This window comes from Tachyglossus aculeatus, chromosome 1, assembly GCF_015852505.1.
Source record: "Tachyglossus aculeatus isolate mTacAcu1 chromosome 1, mTacAcu1.pri, whole genome shotgun sequence".
NCBI classification, from domain to species: Eukaryota; Metazoa; Chordata; class Mammalia; order Monotremata; family Tachyglossidae; genus Tachyglossus; species Tachyglossus aculeatus.
Genome location: NC_052066.1, coordinates 10,581,949 through 10,606,008, shown reverse-complemented (window position 1 = coordinate 10,606,008; position 24,060 = coordinate 10,581,949). Strand labels below are relative to the sequence as shown.

The following is a 24,060-nucleotide window of genomic DNA, read 5'->3' as shown; positions in this document are numbered from 1 at the left end:
ATCCAAGTTAATCAGGTTTTGCTTCACTTAATTGATTAACTTGAATGCCGGAGAAGCAGGATGGTCTGGTGGATAAAGCCCGAGAGTGGGAGGCAGAAGGTCAAGGGTTCTAATCCTGGCTCTGCCACTTTGCTGTGTGACTTAGGGCAAGCCACTGCCCAAGTGACTCGAGAAGTGCCTCGGTTCCCTCATCTGTGAAACAGGGATTGAGACTGTGAGCCCCATGTGGGACAGGGACTGTGTCCAACCCGATTTACTGGTATCCACTCAGTCAGTCATATTTATCGAGCGCTTACTGTGGTAGAGCACTGTATTGAGCGCTTGGGAGAGGACAATACATTTAACAGACACGTTCCCTGCCCACAGCGAGTTGACAGTCTAGAGGGGGGAGACAGACATCAATCCAAATAAATAAATGACAGCTATGAACATAAGTGCTTTGGGTCTGGGAGCGGGGAAGAACAAAGGGAGCAAGGCATAGCTTAGTACAGTGTCTGGCATGTAGTAAGCACTTAAAAAGTACCACAATTATTATTATGTCAGACACAGTCCATGCCCCACACAGGGTTCACAGCCTTAATCCCCATTTTTCCGATGAGGGAACTGAGGCCCAGAGAAGTGAAGTGACTCACCCAAGGTCACCCAGCAGGCACGTGGCCGAGCCGGGATTAGAACCCACGTGCGGTGACGCCCATCCCCGGGCTCTTTCCACCGTCCCCCAAGCAGTGCTTAGCACAGCATGGCGTCTAAATAAATGCCACCGATGGACTCAACTGGAGGAGGAGGGAACTTGAGGAAGGCCGAGTCCGCCCTACGTACCGTAAGCGCTCAATAAATGTGACGGAATGAATGAGAGTGGGCGCGTGAATGAATGAGTGGGCGCATGAATGAATGGCAGCACAGCCACCCAGGCTGCGGAAAGATGGGGCGGGGGAGAGGGGCAACTCCTTCGAGCCGGCAAAGTCTGAAGGGAAAGAAGCAGGAGGCCGGAGGAGAAGAGATTTGGGAAGGAGAAGAATCTCCCCGGAGAGGAAGGGGCTGGAATGCCTCTTCCGGAGAAGCAGAAAGGAGAAGCGGTGAGGTCTAGTGGTTAGAGCACATGCCTCTGAGTCACAGGACCTGGGTTCTAATCCCAGCTCCGCCACCGTGACCTCGGGCGAGTCATTTGTTCGTTCGGCCGTATTTACCGAGCGCTGACTGTGTGCAGAGCACTGTGCTGAGCGTGTGGAAAGTGCAGCAGTGTGGCTTAGTGGAAAGAGCTCCGGGCTTGAGAGTCAGAGGATGTGGGTCCCCTCTAGACTGTGAGCCCACTGTTGGGTAGGGACTGTCTCTATATGTTGCCAACTTGTACTTCCCAAGCGCTTAATACAGTGCCCTGCACACAGTAAGCGCTCAATAAATATGATTGAATGAATGAATGAATAATCTCGCCTCCGCCACTTGTCTGCTGTGTGACCTTGGACAAGTCACTTAGCTTCTCTGGGCCTCTAGTTACCTCATCTATAAAATGAGGACTAAAAGTGTGAGCCCCTTGTGGGGCAACTTTATTGCCCTGTATCTACTCCAGTGCATAGAACAGTGCTTGGCACATAGTAAGTGCTTAACAAATACTATTATTATTATTGCAGTACAGCAATAGAGAGAGACAATCCCTGCCCACAACGGGTTCACAGTCTAGGGAGGGGGGAGACAGACATCAACACAAGTAAACAGGCATCAATAGAAATACATATATATATATGTTTTATATATATATATTATACATATGTGTATATATATGTATATGTATGTATATATATATATATGTATATACATGTATGAAAGTGGGGCGAGGCTGGGCGGGGGGGGAGAGTAAAGTCCATTTACTCATTCAATCGTATTGAGTGCTGACTGTGTGCAGAGCACTGTACTAAGCGCTTGGGAAGTTCAAGTTGGCAACATAGACGGTCCCTACCCAACAGTGGGCTCACAGTCTGGAAGGGGAAGACAGAGAACAAAACAAAACATGTGGACAGGTGTCAAGTCGTCAGAACAACTCGAATTAACACTAGATGCATATCATTAACAAAATAAATAGAATAGTAAATATATACAAGTAAAATAGAGTAATAAATCTGTACAAACATATATACAGGTGCTGTGGGGAGGGGAAGAGGAAAAAGGGGGCTCAGTCTGGGAAGGCCTCTTGGAGGAGGTGAGCTCTCACTTCTCTGGGCCTCAGTTTCCTCATTTGTCAAACGGGGATGAGGACGCTGAGCCCCGTGTGGGACAGGGACCGTGTCCAACCTGACTAGCTCGTATCTACCCCAGTGCTTAGTACAGTGCTTGGCACAGAGTAAGCACTTAACAAATACCATTTTAAAAAAAGGAGTGGGGAGGGGGCTGGCCTGAGGTGGCAAGGGTCCAGCTGGGCTGCGACCCAGTAGCGGGGAAACGACACGTGATCTTGTCAGATCTCGTGGCCGGGGCGGGGGGATGAAGCACCCGATGCTCATCGTGGGCAGGGAATGGGTCTGTTTACTGTTGGATGCTCCCAAGCGCGTAGTACAGTGCTCTGCCCCCAGGAAGCGCTCAGTAAATACGGCTGAATGAAGGAATGAATGTTGGGATGGCTCTTAGTGTGTGCAGAGCCTTGGACTAAGTGATTTCAGGATTCCTCATCAGGCGTGGAGGGAACCGTCAGCTCCACACTCGGAATGAGCCGGGTCAATTGGGGACCAGCCCTCTAGACTGGAAGCTCCTCGTGGGCAGGGAAATGTGTCTGTTTATTGTTGTATTGGACTTTCCCAAGCACTTAGTACGGGGCTCGCCACACAGGATGGTCTCCATAAATATCACTAATTGCTCTAGACTGTAAGCTCATTATGGGCAGGGAATGTGTCTGTAATTCATTCACTCAATCGGATTTATTGAGCTCTTACTGTGTGCTGACTGTCTCTGTCTGTTGCCGACTTGTACTTCCCAAGCGCTTAGTACAGTGCTCAGCTTCAAGGCTGTCTATCACCTCGCCCCCTCCTACCTCACCTCCCTTCTCTCCTTCTCCAGCCCAGGCTGCATCCTCCACTCCTCTGCCGCTAATCTCACCGTGCCTCGTTCTCTCCTGTCCCGCCGTCGACCCCCGGCCCACGTCATCCCCCTGGCTTGGAATGCCCTCCCTCTGCACATAATAATAATAATAATAATAATATTAATAATAATAATGGCATTTATTAAGCATTTACTAAGTGCAAAGCACTGTTCTAAGTGCTGGGGAGGTTACAAGGTGATCAGGTTGTCCCACGGGGTGCTCACAGTCTTAACCCCCTTTTTACAGATGAGGTAACTGAGGCACAGAGAAGCTAAGTGACTTGCCCAAAGTCACACAGCTGACAATTGGCCGAGCCTAGATTCGAACCCATGACCTCTGACTCCAGAGCCCGGGCTCTTTTCCACTGAGCCACACTGCTTCTCAAGCTAGCTCTCTTCCTCCCTTCAAGGCCCTACTGAGAGCTCACCTCCTCCAGGAGGCCTTCCCAGACTGAGCCCCCTCCTTCCTCTCCCCGTCCTCCCCCTGCCTTACCTCCTTCCCCTCCCAACAGCACCTGTATATATGTATATATGTTTGTACGTATCTATTACTCTATTTATTTGATTTGTACATATTTATTGTATTTATTTTATTTTGTTAATATGGCTTTTTTCTGTTCTCTGTTTCCCCCTTCTACACTATGAGCCCACTGTTGGGTAGGGACCGTCTCTATATGTTGCCAACTTGTACTTCCCAAGCGCTTAGTACAGTGCTCTGCACACAGTAAGCGCTCAATAAATATGATTGAATGAATGAATGAATCTCGGGCAAGTCACATCACTTCTCTGGGCCTCAGTTCCCTCATCTGTAAAATGGGGATTAAGACTGTGAGCCCCACGTGGTCCAGGGACTGTGTCCAACCCAATTTGCTTGTATCGACCCCAGCGCTTGGAACAGTGCTTGACACATAGCGCTTAACAAATACCATAATTATTATTATGATTATTATTTGGGAGAGGAGACCCAGCATGCAGGTGTGAGGCTCTGGTTACCCCGTCATTCATTCATTCAGTTGTATTTTTTGAGCGCTTACTGTGTGCAAAGCATCGTACTAAGCGCTTGGAAGTGTACGGTGTAACAACAGGCACATTCCTGCCCACAAGGAGCTCACAGTCTAAAGGGGAGACAGGCATTGATATAAATGAGTAGATTAAATGAGTTACAATATATTTATATGTGCTATGGGGCTGAGAGGGAGGATCAATCAATCAATCGTATTTATTGAGCGCTTACTATGTGCAGGGCACTGTACTAAGCGCTTGGGAAGTACAAATTGGCAACATATAGAGACAGTCCCTACCCAACAGTGGGCTCACAGTCTAAAAGGGGGAGACAGAGAACAAAACCAAACATACTAACAAAATAAAATAAATAGAATAGATATGTACAAGTAAAATAAATAAATAAATAGCCTAATAAATATGTACAAACATATATACATATATACAGGTGCTGTGGGGATGAATGAAGGAGCTAGTCAGAGCCGCGCAGAAGGGAGTGGGAGAAGAGGAAAGGAGGGCTTAGTCAGGGAAGGCCTGTGGGTCTCTATATGTTGCCAACTTGTACTTCCCAAGCGCTTAGTCCAGTGCTCTGCACACAGTAAGCACTCAATAAATACGATTGATTGATTGATTGAGGAGTTGGGCCTTCAATAAGGCTTTGATGAGGGGGAGAAGCATTGTCTGTTGGGTGTGAGGAAGGAGGGCGTTCCGGGCCACGGGCAGGATGTGGGCAAGAGGTCGGCGGCAAGATAGATGAGGTGGAGCCCAGCGAGAAGGTTGGCATTAGAGGGGCCAAGTGTGCGGGCCGGGCTGGAGAAGGAGAGCAGCGAGGTGAGGTAGGAGGGGGCGAGAGGATGGACGGCTTTAAAGCGGACGGTGAGGAGTTTCCATTTGACGCGGAGGTGGATGGGATGCGGTTAGGCTGAGGGGCCTGGCCTGCAGCGGGACGCTGTGGTCGCCCGGTCGGGCAGGGGGGATCTCGTGTGCAGGTGTGAGGCCGTGGTTGCCCAGTTAGGGAGTGGGGGGTCCACAACTCCCCAGACTGGCTCGGATTCAGCCCCCTTTGGGGGATCTCAGGCGGAATAATAACGATGGTCTTCGTTAAGCACTTCATATGTGTCAAACACTGCGCTAAGCGCTGGGGTAGATATAAGCAGCGTGGCTCGGTGGAAAGAGCCCGGGCTTTGGAGTCAGAGGTCACGGGTTCCAATCCCGGCCCCACCAATTGTCAGCTGTGTGACTTTGAGCAAGTCACTTCTCTTCTCTGGGCCTCAGTGACCTCATCTGTAAAATGGGGATTAAGACTGTGAGCCCCCCGGGGGACAACCTGATCACCTTGTAACCTCCCCAGCGCTTAGAACAGTGCCTTGCACATAGTAAGCGCTTAATAAATGCCGTTATTATCATCATTATTATATAAGGTAATCGGGTCAGACACAGTCCCTGTCAATCAATCAATCGTATTTATTGAGCGCTTACTGTGTGCAGAGCACTGTACTAAGCGCTTGGGAAGTACAAGTTGGCAACATATAGAGACAGTCCCTACCCAACCGTGGGCTCACAGTCTAAGAGGGGGAGACAGAGAACAAAACCAAACATACTAACAAAATAAAATAAATAGAATACATATGTACAAGTAAAATGAATAGAGTAATAATAAATAAATAGAGTAATAAATAAATAGAGTGATAAATAGAGTGATAAATAGAGTAATAGTTATCTCAATTACGATTAACTCAATCGTAGTTATTGAGCGCTTACTGTGTGCAGAGCACTGGACTAAGCGTGTGGGAAGTACCACATGGGCACACAATCTCAATCCCTAGTTTACACGTGAGGGAACTGAGGCCCAGAGAAGTGAAGTGACTTGTCCAAGATCACCCAGCCGACAAGTGGCAGAGCCAGGATTAGAACCCGGATCCTTCTGACTCCCAGCCCGGGCTCTATCCACTAGGCCATGCTGCTCCATGTGCAGAGGGAATGCAGTAGTGGCCGGAGAAGCATTGTGGTCTGGTGGCTAGCGCCCAGGCCTGGGAATCAGAAGGACCTGGGTTCTAATCCCATCTCCACCATTTGTCTTCTGCGTGACCTTGGGCAAGTTCACTCATTCAGTCGTATTTATGGAGTGCTTGGAAGAGGAGGTATAACAATAAGCAGACACATTCCCTGCCCACAAGGAGCCGACAGGCAAGAGGGGAAGATAGGAATAGAAATAAATGACGGATATGGATTTGAGTAGTGTGGGGCTGAAGCAGCGTGGCTCAGTGGAAAGAGCCTGGGCTTTGGAGTCAAAGGTCATGGGTTCAAATCCCAGCTCCGCCAACTGTCAGCTGGGTGACTTTGGGCAAGCCACTTAACTTCTCTGTGCCTCAGTTCCCTCATCTGTAAAATGGGGATGAAGACTGTGAGCCCCCCCGTGGGACAACCTGATCACCTTGTATCCTCCCCAGCGCTTGGAACAGTGCTTTGCACATAGTAAGCGCTTATTAAATGCCATTATTATTATTAAGGGGGGTGAAGAAAGGGAGCAAGTCCGGGCGATGCAGAAGGGAGTGGGAGTTGAAGAAAAGTGGGGCTTAGTCAGGTAAGGCCTCTTGGAGGAGACGGGCCTTCAATAAGACTTTGAACATCATCATCATCATCATCAATCGTATTTATTGAGCGCTTACTATGTGCAGAGCACTGTATTAAGCGCTTGGGAAGTACAAATTGGCAACATCTAGAGACAGTCCCTACCCAACAGTGGGTTCACAGTCTAAAAGGGGAAGACAGAGAACAAAACCAAACATACTAACAAAATGAAATAAAATAAACAGGAGAGGAGAGTCGTTTTCTATCGGTTATGAGGAGGGAGGGCGATCTGGGCCAGAGGCAGGACGTGGGAGACAGGATGGCGGTGAGGTGGAGGCACAGTGAGAAGGTTGGCGTTAGAGGAGCAGAGTGTCCGGGCTGGGTGAGAGTAAGAGAGGAGCCAGGTGAGGAGAGTCATATTTATTACTCTATTTATTTATTTATTTATTTATTTATTTTACTTGTACATATCTATCCTATTTATTTTATTTTGTTAGTATGTTTGGTTTTGTTCTCTGTCTCCCCCTTTTAGACTGTGAGCCCACTGTTGGGTAGGGACTGTCTCTATATGTTGCCAATTTGTACTTCCCAAGCGCTTAGTACAGTGCTCTGCTCATAGTAAGCACTCAATAAATACGATTGATGATGATGATGGCCTAGTGGAAAGAGCCCGGGGCTGGGAGTCACAGGACCTGGGTTCTAATCCCAGCTCTGCCACTCGCCTGCCAGTTGACCGTGGGCAGATCGCTTCACTTCTCTGGGCTTCGGTTTCCTCGACTGTAAAATAGGGATTCAATACCTGTTCTGAAGCAGCATGGCTCAGTGGAAAGAGTCGGAGCTCATGGGTTCTAATCCCGGCTCTGCCACTTGTCAGATGGATGACTTTGGGCAAGTCACATGTTGCTGACTCGTAATAATAATAATGGCATTTATTAGGCACTTACTGTGTGCAAAGCACTGTTCTAAGCGCGGGGGAGGTTACAAGGTGATCAGGTTGTCATCATCATCATCATCATCAATCGTATTTATTGAGCGCTTACTATGTGCAGAGCACTGTACTAAACGCTTGGGAAGTACAGATTGGCAACATATAGAGACAGTCCCTACCCATCAGTGGGCTCACAGTCTAAAAGGGGGGAGACAGAGAACAAAACCAAACATACTAACAAAATAAAATAAATAGAATAGATATGCACAAGCAAAATGAATAAATAAATAAATAATTTATAATAGTTTATAATGTTTATATTAATAAATTAATAAATTTATAATAAATAGAGTAATAAATATGTACAAACATGTCCCACGGGGGGCTCACAGTCTTAATCCTCATTTTATAGATGAGGTCCCTGAGGCCCGGAGAAGTTAAGTGACTTGCCCCAAGTCACACAGCTGACAATTGGCGGAGCTGGGATTTGAACCCATGACCTCTGACTCCAAAAGCCCGTGCTCTTTCCACTGAGCCACGCTGTTGTACTTCCCAATCGCTTAGTACGGTGCTCTGCATACAGTAAACGCTCAATAAATACGACTGAATGAATGAATGAACTTCTCTGTGCCTCAGTTACCTCATCTGTAAAATGGGGATTAAGACTGAGCCCCATGTGGGACAACCTGATTACTTTGGATCCCCCCAAGCGCTTAGAACAGTGCTTGGCACATAGTAAGCCCTTAACAAATGCCATCGTTTATTAATTACTCAAACCGTGAGCCCCATGCAGGATTGGGTCTGACCAAATTCACTTGTACCTACCCCAGTGCTTAGAACAGTATTTGACACCGTAAGCGCTTAAAGGATACCATTATTTTTAAAAATTGGGTATTTTTTCATTCATGACACTGGTGCCGGCTGATCTCTCAAAGACTGAAATTCCTTGCTGTTAGGTAGCAGGGCCAAACTGTTAATGTAAGCTCGTTGTGGACGGGGAATTTACCTGTTTATTGTTCTGTTGCCCTCTCCCAAGCACTTAGTACTGTGCTCTGCACACAGTAAGCGCTCAATAAGTAGGAATGAATTAACAGATACCATCATCTGTTAATAATGAGCTTAGGACTCACGGGCTTGGGAGTCAGAGGTCTCGGGTTCTAATCCCGGCTCCGTCACTCGGCAGTTGTGTGCCTTTGGGCAAGTCACTTTGCTTCTCTGTGCCTCGGTTCCCTCATCTGTAAAATGGGGATTAAGACTGTGAGCCCCACGTGGAACAGCCTGATTACCTTGTATCCCCCCCCGCCAATGCTTAGAACGGTGCTTGGCACATAGTAAGCGCTTAACAAATGCCATCATATCCCGGCTGCAGCAGTTGTCAGCTGTGTGACCTTGGGCAAGTCACTTCACTTCTCAGGGCCTCAGTTCCCTCATCTGTCAAATGGGGATGAAGACTGTGAGCCCCCTGTGGGACAACTTGATCACCTTGTATCCTCCCCAGCGCTTAGAACAGTGCTTTGCACATAGTAAGCGCTTAACAAATGCCATCATTATTATTATTGTTATTATAATTATTATTTTTAGAAAATTGGGGATTCCTTCACCTCGTGACTGTGGTGCTGTAAGATCTCGATATGACCAAAGCCCGTTGCTGTTAACTAGCAGCTCGTTGTGGGCAGGAAATCTATCCGTTTATTTTTCCGTTGTCCTCTCCCAAGTCCTTAGTACAGTCCTCTGCATGCAGTAAGCATTATGTTGCCAATTTGTACTTCCCAAGCGCTTAGTACAGTGCTCTGCACATAGTAAGCGCTCAATAAATACGATTGATGATGATTCAGTAAATATGAATGAACGAATGCACTTAACAGATTATTTTTTAAAAAAATTGGGTAGCACTTCGCTTTGTGACAACGATGCCGTTCAATCTCGAGGAGACTAAACCTCGTTGCTGGTAACTAGCAGCTCGCTGTAGCCAGGGGATGTGTCTGTTTATGGTTGTATTGTCCTCTCCCAAGCGCTTAGTACAGTGCTCTGCGCCCAGTAAGCGCTCAGTAAATATGATTGAATGAATCCGAGTGGGATTCGCTCATGAGTGGGAAGAGGATTTTTTTGTCCCCCCCATGGTTTTCCCGGTGGGCCCACGGTGTATCAGGTGGAGAGGCTTGGGTTGGGCTGGGGAGAGGGAAAGGAGGTGCGGGGGGATTCCAGGGGAAACCGAGGCTGGGAGAACCAGAGCGTTGGAAAAACCCACCCCCTTACCAGCCTGGTCAGCTTGCCTCGGAAACCCCCCTGGGAGCCGGACGGTGTGGGATGGCACTCAGTAAGTACGCCTGCTTTCATTCATCCGTTTAGTCGTACTTATTGAGCGATTACTGTGCGCCTAGCACTGTACTAAAGTACTAAAGTTCAGCGCTTAGAACAGTGCTTTGCACGTAGTAAGCGCTTAATAAATGCCATCATTATTATTATTATTACTAAGCACTTGCGGGAGGATAATAGAACACTTACCAGACTCATTCCTTGCCCACAACCAGCTTACAGTCCAGAGAGGGAGACAGATGTGAATAAAAGTAGATAAATAAATTACAGCTGTAAACAACCGAGATTTATTGACTTGACTCTGACCACCGTTTGTGTTTTTCAGAAACAAGCCCGAGGCGGTCGAAGTGACGTTTGCAGGTGAGTGTCCGTGTGCTCCGTTTTCTTGTCTGGGAACGGGGCAGGAATGCCAACAACCCAAATGACTGCTACTTATTATTTCTTTCTAGACTGTGAGCCCACTGTTGGGTAGGGGCCGTCTCTATATGTTGCCAACTTGTACTTTCCAAGCACTTAGTACAGTGCTCTGCACACAGTAAGCGCCCAGTAAATGAATGAATGAATTCAATTTTATTTATCCAGAGCTGTACTAAGCTCTTGGAAAGTACAATTCAGCAACAAGTAGAGACAGTCCCTGTCCACAACGGGCTCACAGTCCAGGAGGGGGGAGGCAGACATCAAAACAAATAAATAAGCATCAGTAGAAATAAAAAGAATTATAGATATATACACATCCTTAATATAAATAGAATTATAAATTTGTACATATATGCAAAAGTGCTATGCAGGGGTGGAGAGCGGTAGACAAAGGGAATTAGGGTGATGGGGGAGGGGGAGCAGAGGAAAAGGGGGGCTTCACCTGGGGCTTCCTCCTACTATGTTGAGTCAGAAGGACCTGGGTTCTAATCCCGGCTCCACCCCTTGTCTGTCGTGTGACCTTAGGCAAATCACTTCACTTCTGTGCTGCCCCAACTTGTTCTGCAAACTGTGAGGGTGGTTTTCCGACTTCAGCGAAGCATTTCAATCCTGGAGCCCCCCTCCCCCTTTACATCTGACAGACCACCACCCTTCCCACCATCAAAGCCTTTTTAAAATCCCATCTCCTCCCAGAGGCCTTCCCCAACTAAGCCCTCCTTTCCTCTTCTCCCACTCCCTTCTGCTCCCTTCCTCCATTCCCACTCCCAACCCCATGCCACTACTCCCTCCAGGAGGCCTTCCCAGACTGAGCCCCTTCCTTCCTCTCCCCCTCGTCCCCCTCTCCATCCCCCCCATTTTACCTCCTTCCCTTCCCCACAGCACCTGTATATATGTTTGTACATATTTATTACTCTATTTATTTTACTTGTACATATCTATTCTATTTATTTTATTTTGTTAGTATGTTTGGTTTTGTTCTCTGTCTCCCCCTTTTAGACTGTGAGCCCACTATTGGGTAGGGACTGTCTCTATATGTTGCCAACTTGTACTTCCCAAGCGCTTAGTACAGTGCTCTGCACACAGTAAGCGCTCAATAAATACGATTGATGAATAATAATAATAATAATAATAGTATTTGTTAAGCGCTTACTATGTGCCAAGCACGGTTCTAAGCACTGGCGTAGATACGAGGTAATGAGGTTATCCCACATTGGGTTCACAGTCTTAATCCCCATTTTACAGATGAGGGAACTGAGGCTCAGAGAAGTTAAGTGACTTAAAGTCACCCAGCTGATGTGGCAGAGTCGGGATTAGAACCCAAGACCGGGCTCTTGCCACTAAGCCATACTTCTTCTCTATGTACTTAGGCACATATGTACATACCACTTATGTACGTATCCATCATTTATATATTCATGTGTCTCACCCTCTAGTACGTAAGCTCCTTTTTTAAGTCTTTTTTTTTAAAAAAAAACAACAAAAATTGAAGCGCTTACTAAAGGTCAAGCACTGCCCTATGTGCTGGAGTGGATACATGTTAATCAGGCCGGACGCAGTCTCTGTCCAACACGGGGTTCACAGTGGGAAGGGGAACAGGGATTGAATCCCTATTTTGCCTTTGAGGAAACTGTGGGCCAGAAAAGCGAAGTGACTTGCCCAAGGTCACACAGCAGGCGAGCGGTGGAGCCCGAAATAGAACCCAGGTCCTCTGCTTCCCAGGCCCGTGCTTTGCTGTGTGACCTTGGGCAAGTCACCTAACTTCTCGGTGCCTCAGTTCCTTCATCTGTAAAATGGGGATTAAGACTGTGAGCCCCATGTAGGACAGGGACTGTGTCCAACCTGATGACCTTGTATCTCCCCCAGCACTTAGAACAGTGCTTGGCAGGTAGTAAGCGCTTAACAAATATCATCATCATCATTATTATTATTATATTATTATTACACCAGGCCACATTGCTTCTCCTTTTAGGGAACAGGTCTGCTAACTGTTGTGCTGTACTTCCCCAAGCGCTTTAATTCAGTGCTCTGTGCACAGTAAACACTTAATAATAATAATAATAATGATAGTATTTATTAAGCGCTTACTATGTGCAAAGCACTGTTCTAAGCGCTGGGGAGGTTACAAGGTGATCAGGTTGTCCCACTGGGGGCTCCCAGTCTTAATCCCCATTTTACAGATGAGGGAACTGAGGCGCAGAGAAGTGAAGTGACTTGCCCAAAGTCACACAGCTGACAGTTGGCGGAGCTGAGATTCGAACCCATGACCTCTGACTCCAAAGCCCGGGCTCTTTCCAGTGCTTCTCCAGCATTGACTGATTGCTTGTCTTGGTAAAGTACCTTGTAACAGATCAATTCCATCCAAACATCCTCTTCCCACCTTTGAACCCCTCTCTCCATCTAATTTGTCTTGGAACAATTTTATAAATTCATTTATTCCTTTAAATTTGATGCAAGCCTTCTAAATCTAGACAGCTCACTGTGGGCAGGGGATGTGTCAACGCTTAGTGCAGTGCTTTGCACACAGTAAGCTCTTAATAGAATTGAATGAATAATAATAATAATGATGGTATTTGTTAAGCGCTTACTATGTGCAAAGCACTGTTCTAAGCGCTGGGGGGGATACAAGGTGATGAGGTTGTCCCATATGGGGCTCACAGTCTTCATCCCCATTTTACAGGTGAGGTAACTGAGGCTCAGAGAAGTGAAGTGACTTGCCCAAAGTCACACAGCTGACAGTTGGTGGAGCCGGGATTTGAACCCATGACCTCTGACTCCAAAGCCCGGGCTCTTTCCACGGAGCCACGCTGCTCCTAAAATCTTAGCTGGCTGTGCAGAGACCATAACTTCACCTGTATGTTCAGTGCATGAGAAGCAGGGTGGTCTAGTTGGAAGGACTCCCAGCGTGGGAGTCAGAGGTTCTGGGTTCTAATCCCCGCTCTGCTGCTTGTCTGCTTTGTGACCTGGGGTGAGTCACTTCACTTTTCTGGCCTCGGTTCCCTCATCTGTAAAATGGGGATGAAGACTGAGCCCTGTGTGGGACAGGGACTGTGTCCAACCTGATGAATGTATATCGTGGCTCAGTGGAAAGAGCCCGGGCTTTGGAGTCAGAGGTCATGGGTTCAAATCCCGGCTCCGCCACTTGGCAGCTGTGTGACTTTGGGCAAGTCACTTCACTTCTCTGGGCCTTAGTTACCTCGTCTGTAAAATGGGGGTGAAGACTGGGAACCCCACTTGGGACAACCTGATCACCTTGTAACCTCCCCAGCGCTTAGAACAGTGCCTTGCACATAGTAAGCGCTTAATAAATGCCATCGTTATTAGAGAAGCAGCGTGGCTCAGTGGAAAGAGCACGGGCTTTGGAGTCAGAGGTCATGGGTTCAAATCCTGCCTCCGCCAATTATCAGCTGTGTGACTTTGGGCCAGTCAACTTCTCTGATCCTCAGTGACCTCATCTGTAAAATGGGGATGAAGACTGTGAGCCCCACTGTGGGACAACCTGATCACCTTGTAACCTCCCCAGCGCTTAGAACAGTGCTTTGCACATAGTAAGTGCTTAATAAATGCCGTCATCATCATCATCATCATCATCTTTACAGTGCTCTGCACACAGTAAGCGCTCAATAAATACGATTGAATGAATGAATGAATACATAGTAATTGCTCCATAAACACCATTGATGATGTAAGCAATCAAGCATATTGAGCAGTTACTCTGCACCAAGCACTGTACTAAGCACTTGGGGGAGTACAAGAGGGTTAGCAGAAGATGAGAGGAGAGTGGATTACTTGTCCCTTGGAGAATTAATTCGCTCCCATGGCTTCAACTACCTCCCCTATGGGGGTGATACCCAAATCTCCCTCTCCAGCCCAGACCTCTCTCCTCCTCTGCAGTCTCGCATTTTCTCCTGCCTTCCAGACATCTCTATGTGATGGTCCCGCCAACACCTCAAATTGAACGTGTCCCAAACTGAACTAATTATTTTCCCACCTGTCCTCACCCTGTCTTTCCCATCACTGTAGACAACGCCACTATCCTGCCTGCCTCACAAGCCCATAACCTTGGTGTTATCTTCTACTCCTTTCTCTCCTTCCACCCACATATTCAAGGCCCTACTGAGAGCTCACCTCCTCCAGGAGGCCTTCCCAGACTGAGCCCCTTCCTTCCTCTCCCCCTCATCCCCCTCTCCATCCCCCCATCTTACCTCCTTCCCTTCCCCACAGCACCTGTATATATGGATATATGTTTGTACATATTTATTACTCTATTTTACTTGTACCTATCTATTCTATTTATTTTCTTTTGTTAGTATGTTTGGTTTTGTTCTCTGTCTCCCCCTTTTAGACTGTGAGCCCACTGTTGGGTAGGGACTGTCTCTATATGTTGCCAATTTGTACTTCCCAAGCGCTTAGTCCAGTGCTCTGCACATAGTAAGCGCTCAATAAATACGATTGATGATGATGATGATATTCAGTTCATCACCAAATCCCGTCGGTCTACCGTGGCGACATTGCTAAAATCCACCCTTTCCTCTCGATCCAAACTGCTTCCACGCTCATCCAAGCACTTATCTATCCCGCCTTGACTATTGCGTCTGCCTCCTGGCTTCCTGTCTGTCCCCACGCCAATCCATTCTTCCCTCTGCTGCATGAATCCATTTATCAACAGCATCGTTCAGTTCACGTCTCCCCACTCCTCAAGAAGCTCCAATGGCTACCCATCCACCTCCGCATCGAACTGAAGCTCCTCACCGTCAGCTTTAAAACCCTCAATCAGCTCATCCCATCCTACCTGACTTTGCTGATCTCCCCCTGCCCAGCCCGCACGCTCCGCTCCTCTAGCGCTGGCTTACTCGCTGTGTCCCAATCCCATCTGTCTGGCTCCCAACCCCTTTCCCGTATCCTCCCTCTGTCTTGGAACTCCCTCCCCCTCCATATCCACCACCCTCTCCACCATCAAAGTACAACTGAGGTCACAACATCTCCATGGTCCCTTCCCAGATGAAATTAAGCGGGTCTTGCCACAGGCACCGAAGCTAATAATAAAAAAATGCGCCCATTATATCATCATCAATCATATTTATTGAGCGCTTACTGTGTGCAGAGCACTGGACTAAGCGCTTGGGAAGTACAAATTGGCAACATATAGAGACAGTCCCTACCCAGCATTGGGCTCAGCAGGAAGCTGGCGAGATAAGTAATGAGACTGGTTTTTGATGCAGTGGCATTTATTGAGCACTCACAGGGTCCCGACCACTAAGTGCTTGTATGTATATATGTTTGCTGTATGTATATATGTTTGTACAGTAAGCGCTCAATAAATACGATTGAATGAATGAATGTTGGGTAGGGACCGTCTCTATTTGTTGACAACTTGTACTTCCCAAGCGCTTAGTATAGTGCTCTGCACACAGTAAGCGCTCAATAAATACGATTGAATGAATGAATGTTGGGTAGGGACCGTCTCTATTTGTTGCCAACTTGTACTTCCCAAGCACTTAGTACAGTGCTCTGCACACAGTAAGCGCTCAATAAATACGATTGAATGAATGAATTAATGAGGCCTACCCTGGTTAAGCCTTCCTTTCCCCAGCTCTCTCTCTCCCTTCCGTATCATCCACGCAGTTCGACCTTGGACATTTGACATTCACCCCCCCCCCCCAACCCCTGTACATATCTTTACATTGTATATATTATTCATATTAATGCCTGTCTCCCCCTCTAGACTGTAAGCCCCTTATGAGCAGGGAATGTGCTGCTAACTCTCTTGTATTGTACTTTCCCAAGAGCTTAGTGCAGTGCTCCACACATAATAATAATAATAATAATAATAATAATGATGGCATTTATTAAGCGCTTACTATGCGCAAAGCACTGTTCTAAGCACTGGGGGGATACCAGGTGATCGGGTTGTCCCACGGGGGGGGCTCACAATCAACCCCCATTTTACAGATGAGGTAACTGAGGCCCAGAGAAGCGAAGTGACTTGCCCAAGGTCACACAGCTGACAATTGGCGGAGTCAGAATTTGAACCCACGACCACTGACTCCAAAGCCTGTGCTCTTTCCACTGAGCCACGCTGCACAAATCCGCCAAGCTAGCTCTCTTCCTCCCTTCAAAGCCCTACTGAGAGCTCACCTCCTCCAAGAGGCCTTCCCAGACTGAGCCTCCTTTTTTCCTCTCCTCCTCCCTCTCCCCACAGCACCTGTATATATATTTGTCCAGATTTATTACTCTATTTTACTTGTACATATTTACTATTCTATTTATTTTGTTAATAATGTGCATTTAGCTTTAATTCTATTTATTCTGATGACTTGACACCTGTCCACATGTTTTGTTTTGTTGTCTGTCTCCCCAGTCTAGACTGTGAGCCCGTTGTTGGGTAGGGACCGTCTCTGTATGTCGCCAACTCATACTTCCCAAGCGCTTAGTACAGTCTTCTGCACACAGTAAGCACTCAATAAATACGATTGAATGAATGAATGAATAATAAGCCCTCAGTAAATACAATCAATCAATCATATTTATTGAGCCCTTACTGTGTGCAGAGCACTGTACTAAGCGCTTGGGAAGTACAAGCTGATGGATTGATTATCCAAAAGGAGCTTACAGTTAATGGGGAAAGGCAGACAATAAAGCAAATTACAGATAAGGACTTAAGTGCTGCGGGGCTGAGGGCGGGGTGAATAAAAGGTACAAATCCAAGTGCAAGAGAGATGCCAAAGGAAGAGGGGGAAGAGGAAATAAGGGCTAAGTTGGGGAAGGCCTCTTGGAAGAGGTGGAAAGTCTTTGGGATATAAAGTGGGGAGAAATTTCAGCCCAGAGGCAGGTCATGGGTGAGGGGTCGGTGGCGAGATAGGCGATAATTGCCTCTCCGTAATTAAGCATCCCCTCCCTGTGCTCCGCTCGCAGACTTCGATGGCGTCCTGTATCACATCTCCAACCCCAACGGGGACAAGACGAAAGTGATGGTGAGCATCTCATTGAAGTTCTACAAGGAGCTGCAGGTCCATGGCGCCGATGAGGTGAGTGAGCAGACGCCGCGTTTCCCGAGAGCATCCAGGCCCACGGCCTGCCCCGTCCCCCTACGGCTGGCCCCCGGGCCGCTCCGGCCACGAACGACCAGCTGCCGGCCGCGGAGGCTGATCTGGAGTCCGGTGACCTCCCCAAGTCGGTCAGTCAGTCGTATTTATTGAGCGCTTTCTGTGTGCGGAGCACTGGACTAAGCACTTGGAAAATATGGCTTGGCAACAGAAACAATCCCTACCCAACAGCGGGCTCACAGTCTAGAAGTGGGGAGACAGACAACAAAACAAAACAGCAGTTAGGATGCCCCTGGAGGGGTTCTGAAAGCAAAGGATGTCAGCTCTGAGCCTGTCTCCTTCTTGCACCGCCCCCCCCATTTTTTAAAATGTTTATTAAGCTCTTAAAATAATAGTACTGATATTCATTAAGCACTTACTATAATAATAGTGGTAGTTAAGCATTTGCTGTAATAATAATAATGATAATCACGGTATTTGTTAAGCACTTACTATCATAATAGTGATATGTTTAAGCACTTACTGTAATAATAATGGTATATAAATCAGTTGTATTGATTGAGCACTATAGAGAAGCAGCGTGGCTCAGCGGAAAGAGCACGGGCTTTGGAGTCAGAGGTCATGGGTTTGAATTCCGCCTCCGCCACAAGTCTGCCGTGTGATCTTGGGCAAGTCGCTTAACTTCTCTGGGCCTCAGTTACCTCAGCTGTAAAATGGGGATGAAGACTGTGAGCCCCACGTGGGACAACCTGATCAGCCTGTATCCTCCCCAGCGCTTAGAACAGTGCTTTGCACATAGTAAGCGCTTAACAAAAGCCAATTATTATTATTATTATAGGAGAGTACAGTATAACAATAAACAGGCACATTCCCTGCCCACAGTGAGCCTGCAGTATAGAGGGGGAGACAGCTATTAATATACATAAGTAAATTGCAAATATGTACATAAGTGCTGGGTGGCTTGGGGTTGGGGGTGGGTGAATAAAGGGAGCAAATCAGGGTGACACTTAACAAATAGTTGTCATCATCATCATCAATCGTATTTATTGAGCACTTGCTATGTGCAGAGCACTGTGCTTGTATTTGTTAAGCACTTACTGTAATAATAGTAGTGGTATTTTTAAGCACTTACTGTAATAATAATGGTGTATCAATAAATTAATTGTATTTATTGAGTGCTTACTGTGTACAGGGCACTGTACTAAGCACTTGGGAGTGTACAATAGAATAATAAACAGACACATTCCCTGTCCACAACAAGCTTACAGTATAGAGGGGGAGAGAGATATTAATATACATAAATAAATGACAGATATGTACATAAGTGGTGTGGGCCTGAGGGGGGTGAATAAAGGGAGCAAGTCAGGGCGTCACCGAAGGGAGTGGAAGAAGAGGGAAGGGGGGCTTAGTCAGGGAAGGCTTCTTGGAGGAGATGGGCCTTCAATAAGGCTTTGAAATGGGGGGGAGAGGAATTGTCTGTCGGATCCAAGGAGGGAGGGCGTTCCAGGCCAGAGGCAGGGTGTAGGCGAGGGGTCGGCAGAGAGATAGACGAGATCGAGCCACAGTGGGAAGGTTGGTGTTAGAGGAGCAAAGTGTGCAGCTGGGCTGAAGTAGGAGAGTGGTGAGGTAGGAGGGGGCGAGGGGATGGACGGCTTTAAAGCCAATGGTGACGAGTTTCTGTTGGATGCGGAGGTGGATGGGCAACCCCTGGAGGTTCTTGAGCAGCGGAGAAACATGGCCCAAACGTTTTTGAAGAAAAATGATCCGGGCAACAGAGTGAAGTCTGGACTGGAGTGGGGAGACAGGAGGCCGGGAGGTCAACGAAGAGGCTGATGCAGGAATCCAGGCAGGAGAGGATAAGTGATTGGATTACACGGTAGCGATTTTGGTTGGAGAGGAAAGGGTGGAGTTTAGCGATGGTGTGAACGTGGAACCGACGGGATTTAGTGATGGATTGAATAGGTGGGTTGAATGAGAGAGAGGAGTCAAGGAGAACACCAAGGTTATCATCTTGTGAGACGGGAAGGATGGTGGTGCCGTCTACAGTGATGGGAAAATCAGGTGGAAGGCAGGGCTTGGGAGGGAAGATAAGGAGTTGTGTTTCAGCTGTGTTTGGCTTGTGGTGATGGGAGGACATCCAAGAAGAGACATCTTTAAAGCAGGAGCAAATGCGAGACTGAAGAGAGGGAGAGAGATTCGGGCTGGAGATTGGGGTGTCATCGGCACAGAGGTGGTAGTTGAAGCCATGGGAGTGAGTGAGTTCTCCACAGGAGCGGGTGTAGATGGAGAACAGAAGGGGGCCCAGACCTGAACCTTGGGGGACCCGCACAGTTAGGGGGTGGGAGGCAGAGAAGAAGCCCATGAAGGAGACTGAGAATGAATGGCCAGAGAGAGGAGAACCAGAAGAGGACGGTGTCAGTGAAGCCAAGGTTGGATAAAGTTTCCAGGAGAATAATAATAATAATAATGATGGAATTTGTTAAGCGCTTACTATGATGTGCAAAGCATTGTTCCAAGGGCTCGGGGGGGGTGGGGTACAAGGTAATTAGGTTGTCCCACATGTGGGGGGCCAGGGGGCCTGAGGAGGGAGTTAAATATCTGGAACAACTGGCGAGGGTGTTGGGCACAGGTGTCACTAAGAGTGGAGAAATAGTTTTGCCCAGCAGAGGAGAGGGCAGCATTAAAGCAGGAAAGGATAAATCTGAGGTGGATGAGGTCGACCTGATAGGTAGATTTCCGCCAGCAGCGCTCTGAGGCTCGAGCGTAAGAGCGAAGGAGGCAGGCTAGGCCGGTGAGCCATTGAGGTGGGTTAGTCGTCAGAGGTGGAAAAAGAAATAGGGGAGCAAATAAGTTGAGTTCAGGAGAAAGGATGGGGTTGAGTGTGGTATGTTAGCCACTTACTATAACAGTAATTCTAGTGGTATTTGTAAAGCACTTTTAATTATAATGCTAGTGGTATTTGTTAAGCATTTACTGTGTGCCAGGCACTTTTCTAAGCCCTGGGGTAGATGCTAATATTAATTATGGTATTTTTTAAGCACTTACTATGTGCCAGGCACTGTACTAAGCACTGGATAGAACGCTAATCAGTTTGGACCCAATCCCTGTCCCACGTGGGGCTCCCGGCCTTCATCCTTGGTCATGGTCATGGGTTCTGATCCCAGCTCCGCCACATATCTACTGTGTGACCTTGGGCAAGTCGCCTAACTTCTCTGAGCCTGAGTTCCCTCATCTGTAAAATGGGGATTATTATTAATAATAGTAGTAACATGTATTAAGCGCTTACAATGTGCAAAGCACTGTTCTAAGTGCTGGGGAGGTCACAAAGTGATCAGGTTGTCCCACGTGGGGCTCACAGTCTTCATCCCCATTTTACAGATGAGGTAACTGAGGCCCAGAGAAGTTAAGTGACTTGCCCAAAGTCACACAGCGGACAATTGGTGGAGCCGGGATTTGAACCCGTGACCTCTGACTCCAAAGCCCGGGCTCTTTCCACTGAGCCACGCTGCTTCCCTAGGACTGTGAGCCCCCCGTGGGACAACCTGATCACCTTGTGTCCCCCCAACGCTTAGAACAGTGCTTGGCACACAGTAAGCGCTTAACAAATGCCATCATCATTATTATTATTGTTATTATTATCCCCATTTTCCGGATGAGGGAACTGAGACCCAGAGAGGTGAAGTGACTTGCCCAAGGTAACACAACAGACAAGCGGCAGTAGCTGGAATCAGAACCCAGATCCTTTAGACTCCCGGGCCAGGAGTCTGCACCAGTCCATGCTGCTTCTGAAAGTAGTTTCGGGGGGTGTTTTTTGGTAATATTTTAGAATTGGCATCTCGCCCTCCCCCCACCTCCGGCCACAGAGGAGGAAGTGAAGCCACAGGTCGGGTCCTGTGCGGCGCAGTCGTCTAGCTGTGGGGAGGGAGGGAGGGCCATTTATGGAAGAAATTACGGGCCTTTCCGGGAGCGGCCAACGCCGTGGCCGCCGCTCCGGCTTGGGGCTGGGCTCCCCATGGCCCCGGACCAGGAAGCCTGACTCACTTCCTGACTCAGTTTTCAAATAGCTCAGCCTGACCGACCCACCAACCGACCGCGGCCGCCCTGCCACCGGCCTCGGCCGATCAAGCCCCTTGTCTCCTCCTTCGCTTTCCCCCTCCCTCTCTCCCTCTCTCTCTCCCTTTCTCTCTGCCTCTTCTCTCTGTTTCTCTTCTTTGTCCCTTACTTTCTCTCTCTGTCTCTTCTCTCCCTCTCTGCTTCTCTGCTTTCTCCCTCACTCTTCTCTCCCTCTCTGTTTCTCTTCTTTGTCCCTTACTTTCTCTCTCTCCACCTCTTCTCTCCCTCTGTTTCCCTTCTTTGTCCCTTATTTTCTCTCTCTGTCTCTTCTCTCCCTCTCTGTTTCTCTGCTTTCTCCCTCTGTCTCTTCTCGCCCTCTCTGTTTCTCTTCTTTGTCCCTTACTTTCTCTCTCTGCCCCTTCTCTCCCTCTGTTTCTCCTCTTTGTCCCTCACTTTCTCTCTCTCTCTCTTCTCTCCCTCTCTGTTTCTTTTTGTCCCTCACTTTCTCTTTCTCTCTGCTTCTCTTTCTCCCTCACTTTCTTCCTCTCTCTCTTCTTTCCTTCTCTGTTTCTCTTTTCTCCCTCGCTTTCTCCCTCACTTTGTCTCTGTCCTCCCTGCCTTCTCTCTCTTTCCATATCTTTCTCTGTTTCTCTGTCTTCTCTCTCCTCTCTGTCTTTTTCTGACTCCTCCTGTGCCTGTCTCTTCTCTCCCTCTTTGTCTCTCTTCCTCTCTATTTCTGTCTCCTCTCTCTGCCTTTTCTCTCCCACTCTGCCCTTCTTCCCCTCTCTGTCTCTCCTCTCTCCCTCTGTCTCTTTATCTCTCTCTGTCTCCTCTCTCTACCTCTATCTCTTCCTCTCTCTATTTGTCTCCTCTCTTTGCTTCTGTCTCTCTCCTCCTCTGTCTCTCTGTCCTCTCTTTCTCTCTCTTCCTGTCCTCTGTCTCTCTTTTCTGTCCTGTCTTTCTCCCTCTCTCCGTCTCTCTTTCTCTCTGTCTCTCCCTCTCTCTCCTCCCTCCCTCCCTCCTCTTTTGTTCAGCACTTACTATTTGCCAGGCACTGTCCTAAGCACTGGGATAGATACAAGATAATCAGGTTAGACACAGTCCCTATCCTACTTGGAGCTCACAGTGTTATTCCCCCATTTTACAGATGAGGAACAGAGGCCCAGTTAAGTGACTTGCCCAGGGTCACACAGCTGACAAGTGGCAGAGCTGAGATTTGAACCCAGGTCCTCCTCCAGTGAAAGGGAAATGGCAGCTGAATAATTGAATGTGGAGCCTGAAGAATAATAATAATAATTATGAGAAGCAGCATGGCCTAGTGGAAAGAGCACAGGCCTAGGAGTGAGAGGACCTGGGCTCTAATCCCAGGTTTGCCAGTTGCCTGCTGTGTGACCATGGCAAGTCACTGCACTTCTCTGGGCCTCGGTTTCCTCAGCTGTAAAATAGGGATTCAATACATAGACTGTGAGCTCCATGGGGGATAGGGACTGTGTCTGACCTGATTACCTTGTGTCTACCCCAGTGCTTAGTACAGTGCTCAACACATAATATGCGCTTAAGAAGAAGCAGTGTGGCTCAGTGGAAAGAGCACAGGCTTTGGAGTGAGAGGTCATGGGTTCAAATCCTTGCTCCGCCACTTGTCAGCTCTGTGACTTTGGGCAAGTCACTTCACTTCTCTGGGCCTCAGTTCCCTCATCTGTAAAATGGGGATTAAGACTGTGAGCCCCCCCTTGGGACAACCTGATCACCTTGTAACCCTCCCGGCGCTTAGAACAGTGCTTTGCACATAGTAAGCGCTTAATAAATGCCATTAAAAAAAAGAAATATCATTTAAAAAAATATACAGTACTCGTTCAGCCCTTACCGTGTTCACGCACTAAGCATTGGAATGGATACAAGCTAATCAGGTTGGACAAAGTCCCTGTCCCACATGGGGCTCACGGTCTAAGCTCGTCATGGGTGGGGAATGGCTGTGTTTATTGCTGTACTGAACTCTCCCAAGCGTTTAGTCCAGTGCTCTGCACACAGTGAGCGCTCAGTAAATACGATTGAATAAATGAATGCAAGTAGGAGGGAGAACAGGCATTGAATCCCCATTTTCCAGGTGAGGCAGCTGAGGCCCAGAGAAGTGAACTGATCTACTCAAGGCCACGTGTCGGACAGGCGGCAGAGCCAGGATTAGAATCCAGGTCCTCTGATGCCCGGGCTCTGTCCACTAGGCTTCAATAAACGATCGCCGGTTGCACACAGTAAGCGCGCAATAAATACGACTGAATGAAGAACGGGGTCTAAACCTTCCCGATGACGAGGGGTCTGGGGAGGAGGAGTCGGGGGGGGTGTCGTGACTTGAACCGTGACACCAGAGAACTAGTTCCTCAGGAAGCCCCGCCACGGGCCCTTCCTTTTGAAGGTGAAATGCCCTTGCGCTTGCCCAACCGTGGTTAGCGTTAGCTGTTGGTGGCATCAAACGTTATTACCACATTCATTCATTCAGTCAGTCATGTTTATTGAGTGCTTATTGTGTGCAGAGCACTGGACTAAGCGCTTGGGAAGGCCAAGTCGGCAACAAATAGAGACGGTCCCTACCCAGCAACGGGCTCACAGCCTAGAAGGGGGAGACGGACAACAAAACAAAACATGTAGACAGGTGTCAAGTCGTCAGAA

General features: G+C 47.9%; 1 protein-coding gene across 1 annotated transcript in view; it reads left to right on the top strand.

Annotated features, from left to right (window-relative positions):
• ARPC2 (actin related protein 2/3 complex subunit 2) overlaps window positions 1-24,060 on the top strand; it is a 76,222-nt gene that overhangs the window by 10,994 nt on the left and 41,168 nt on the right. Inside the window, exons 2-3 of the mRNA XM_038743717.1 lie at window positions 10,209-10,243; window positions 17,213-17,325. Coding sequence (XP_038599645.1) covers window positions 10,209-10,243; window positions 17,213-17,325 — 148 coding nt within the window. The remainder of the gene's footprint in view (window positions 1-10,208; window positions 10,244-17,212; window positions 17,326-24,060) is intronic.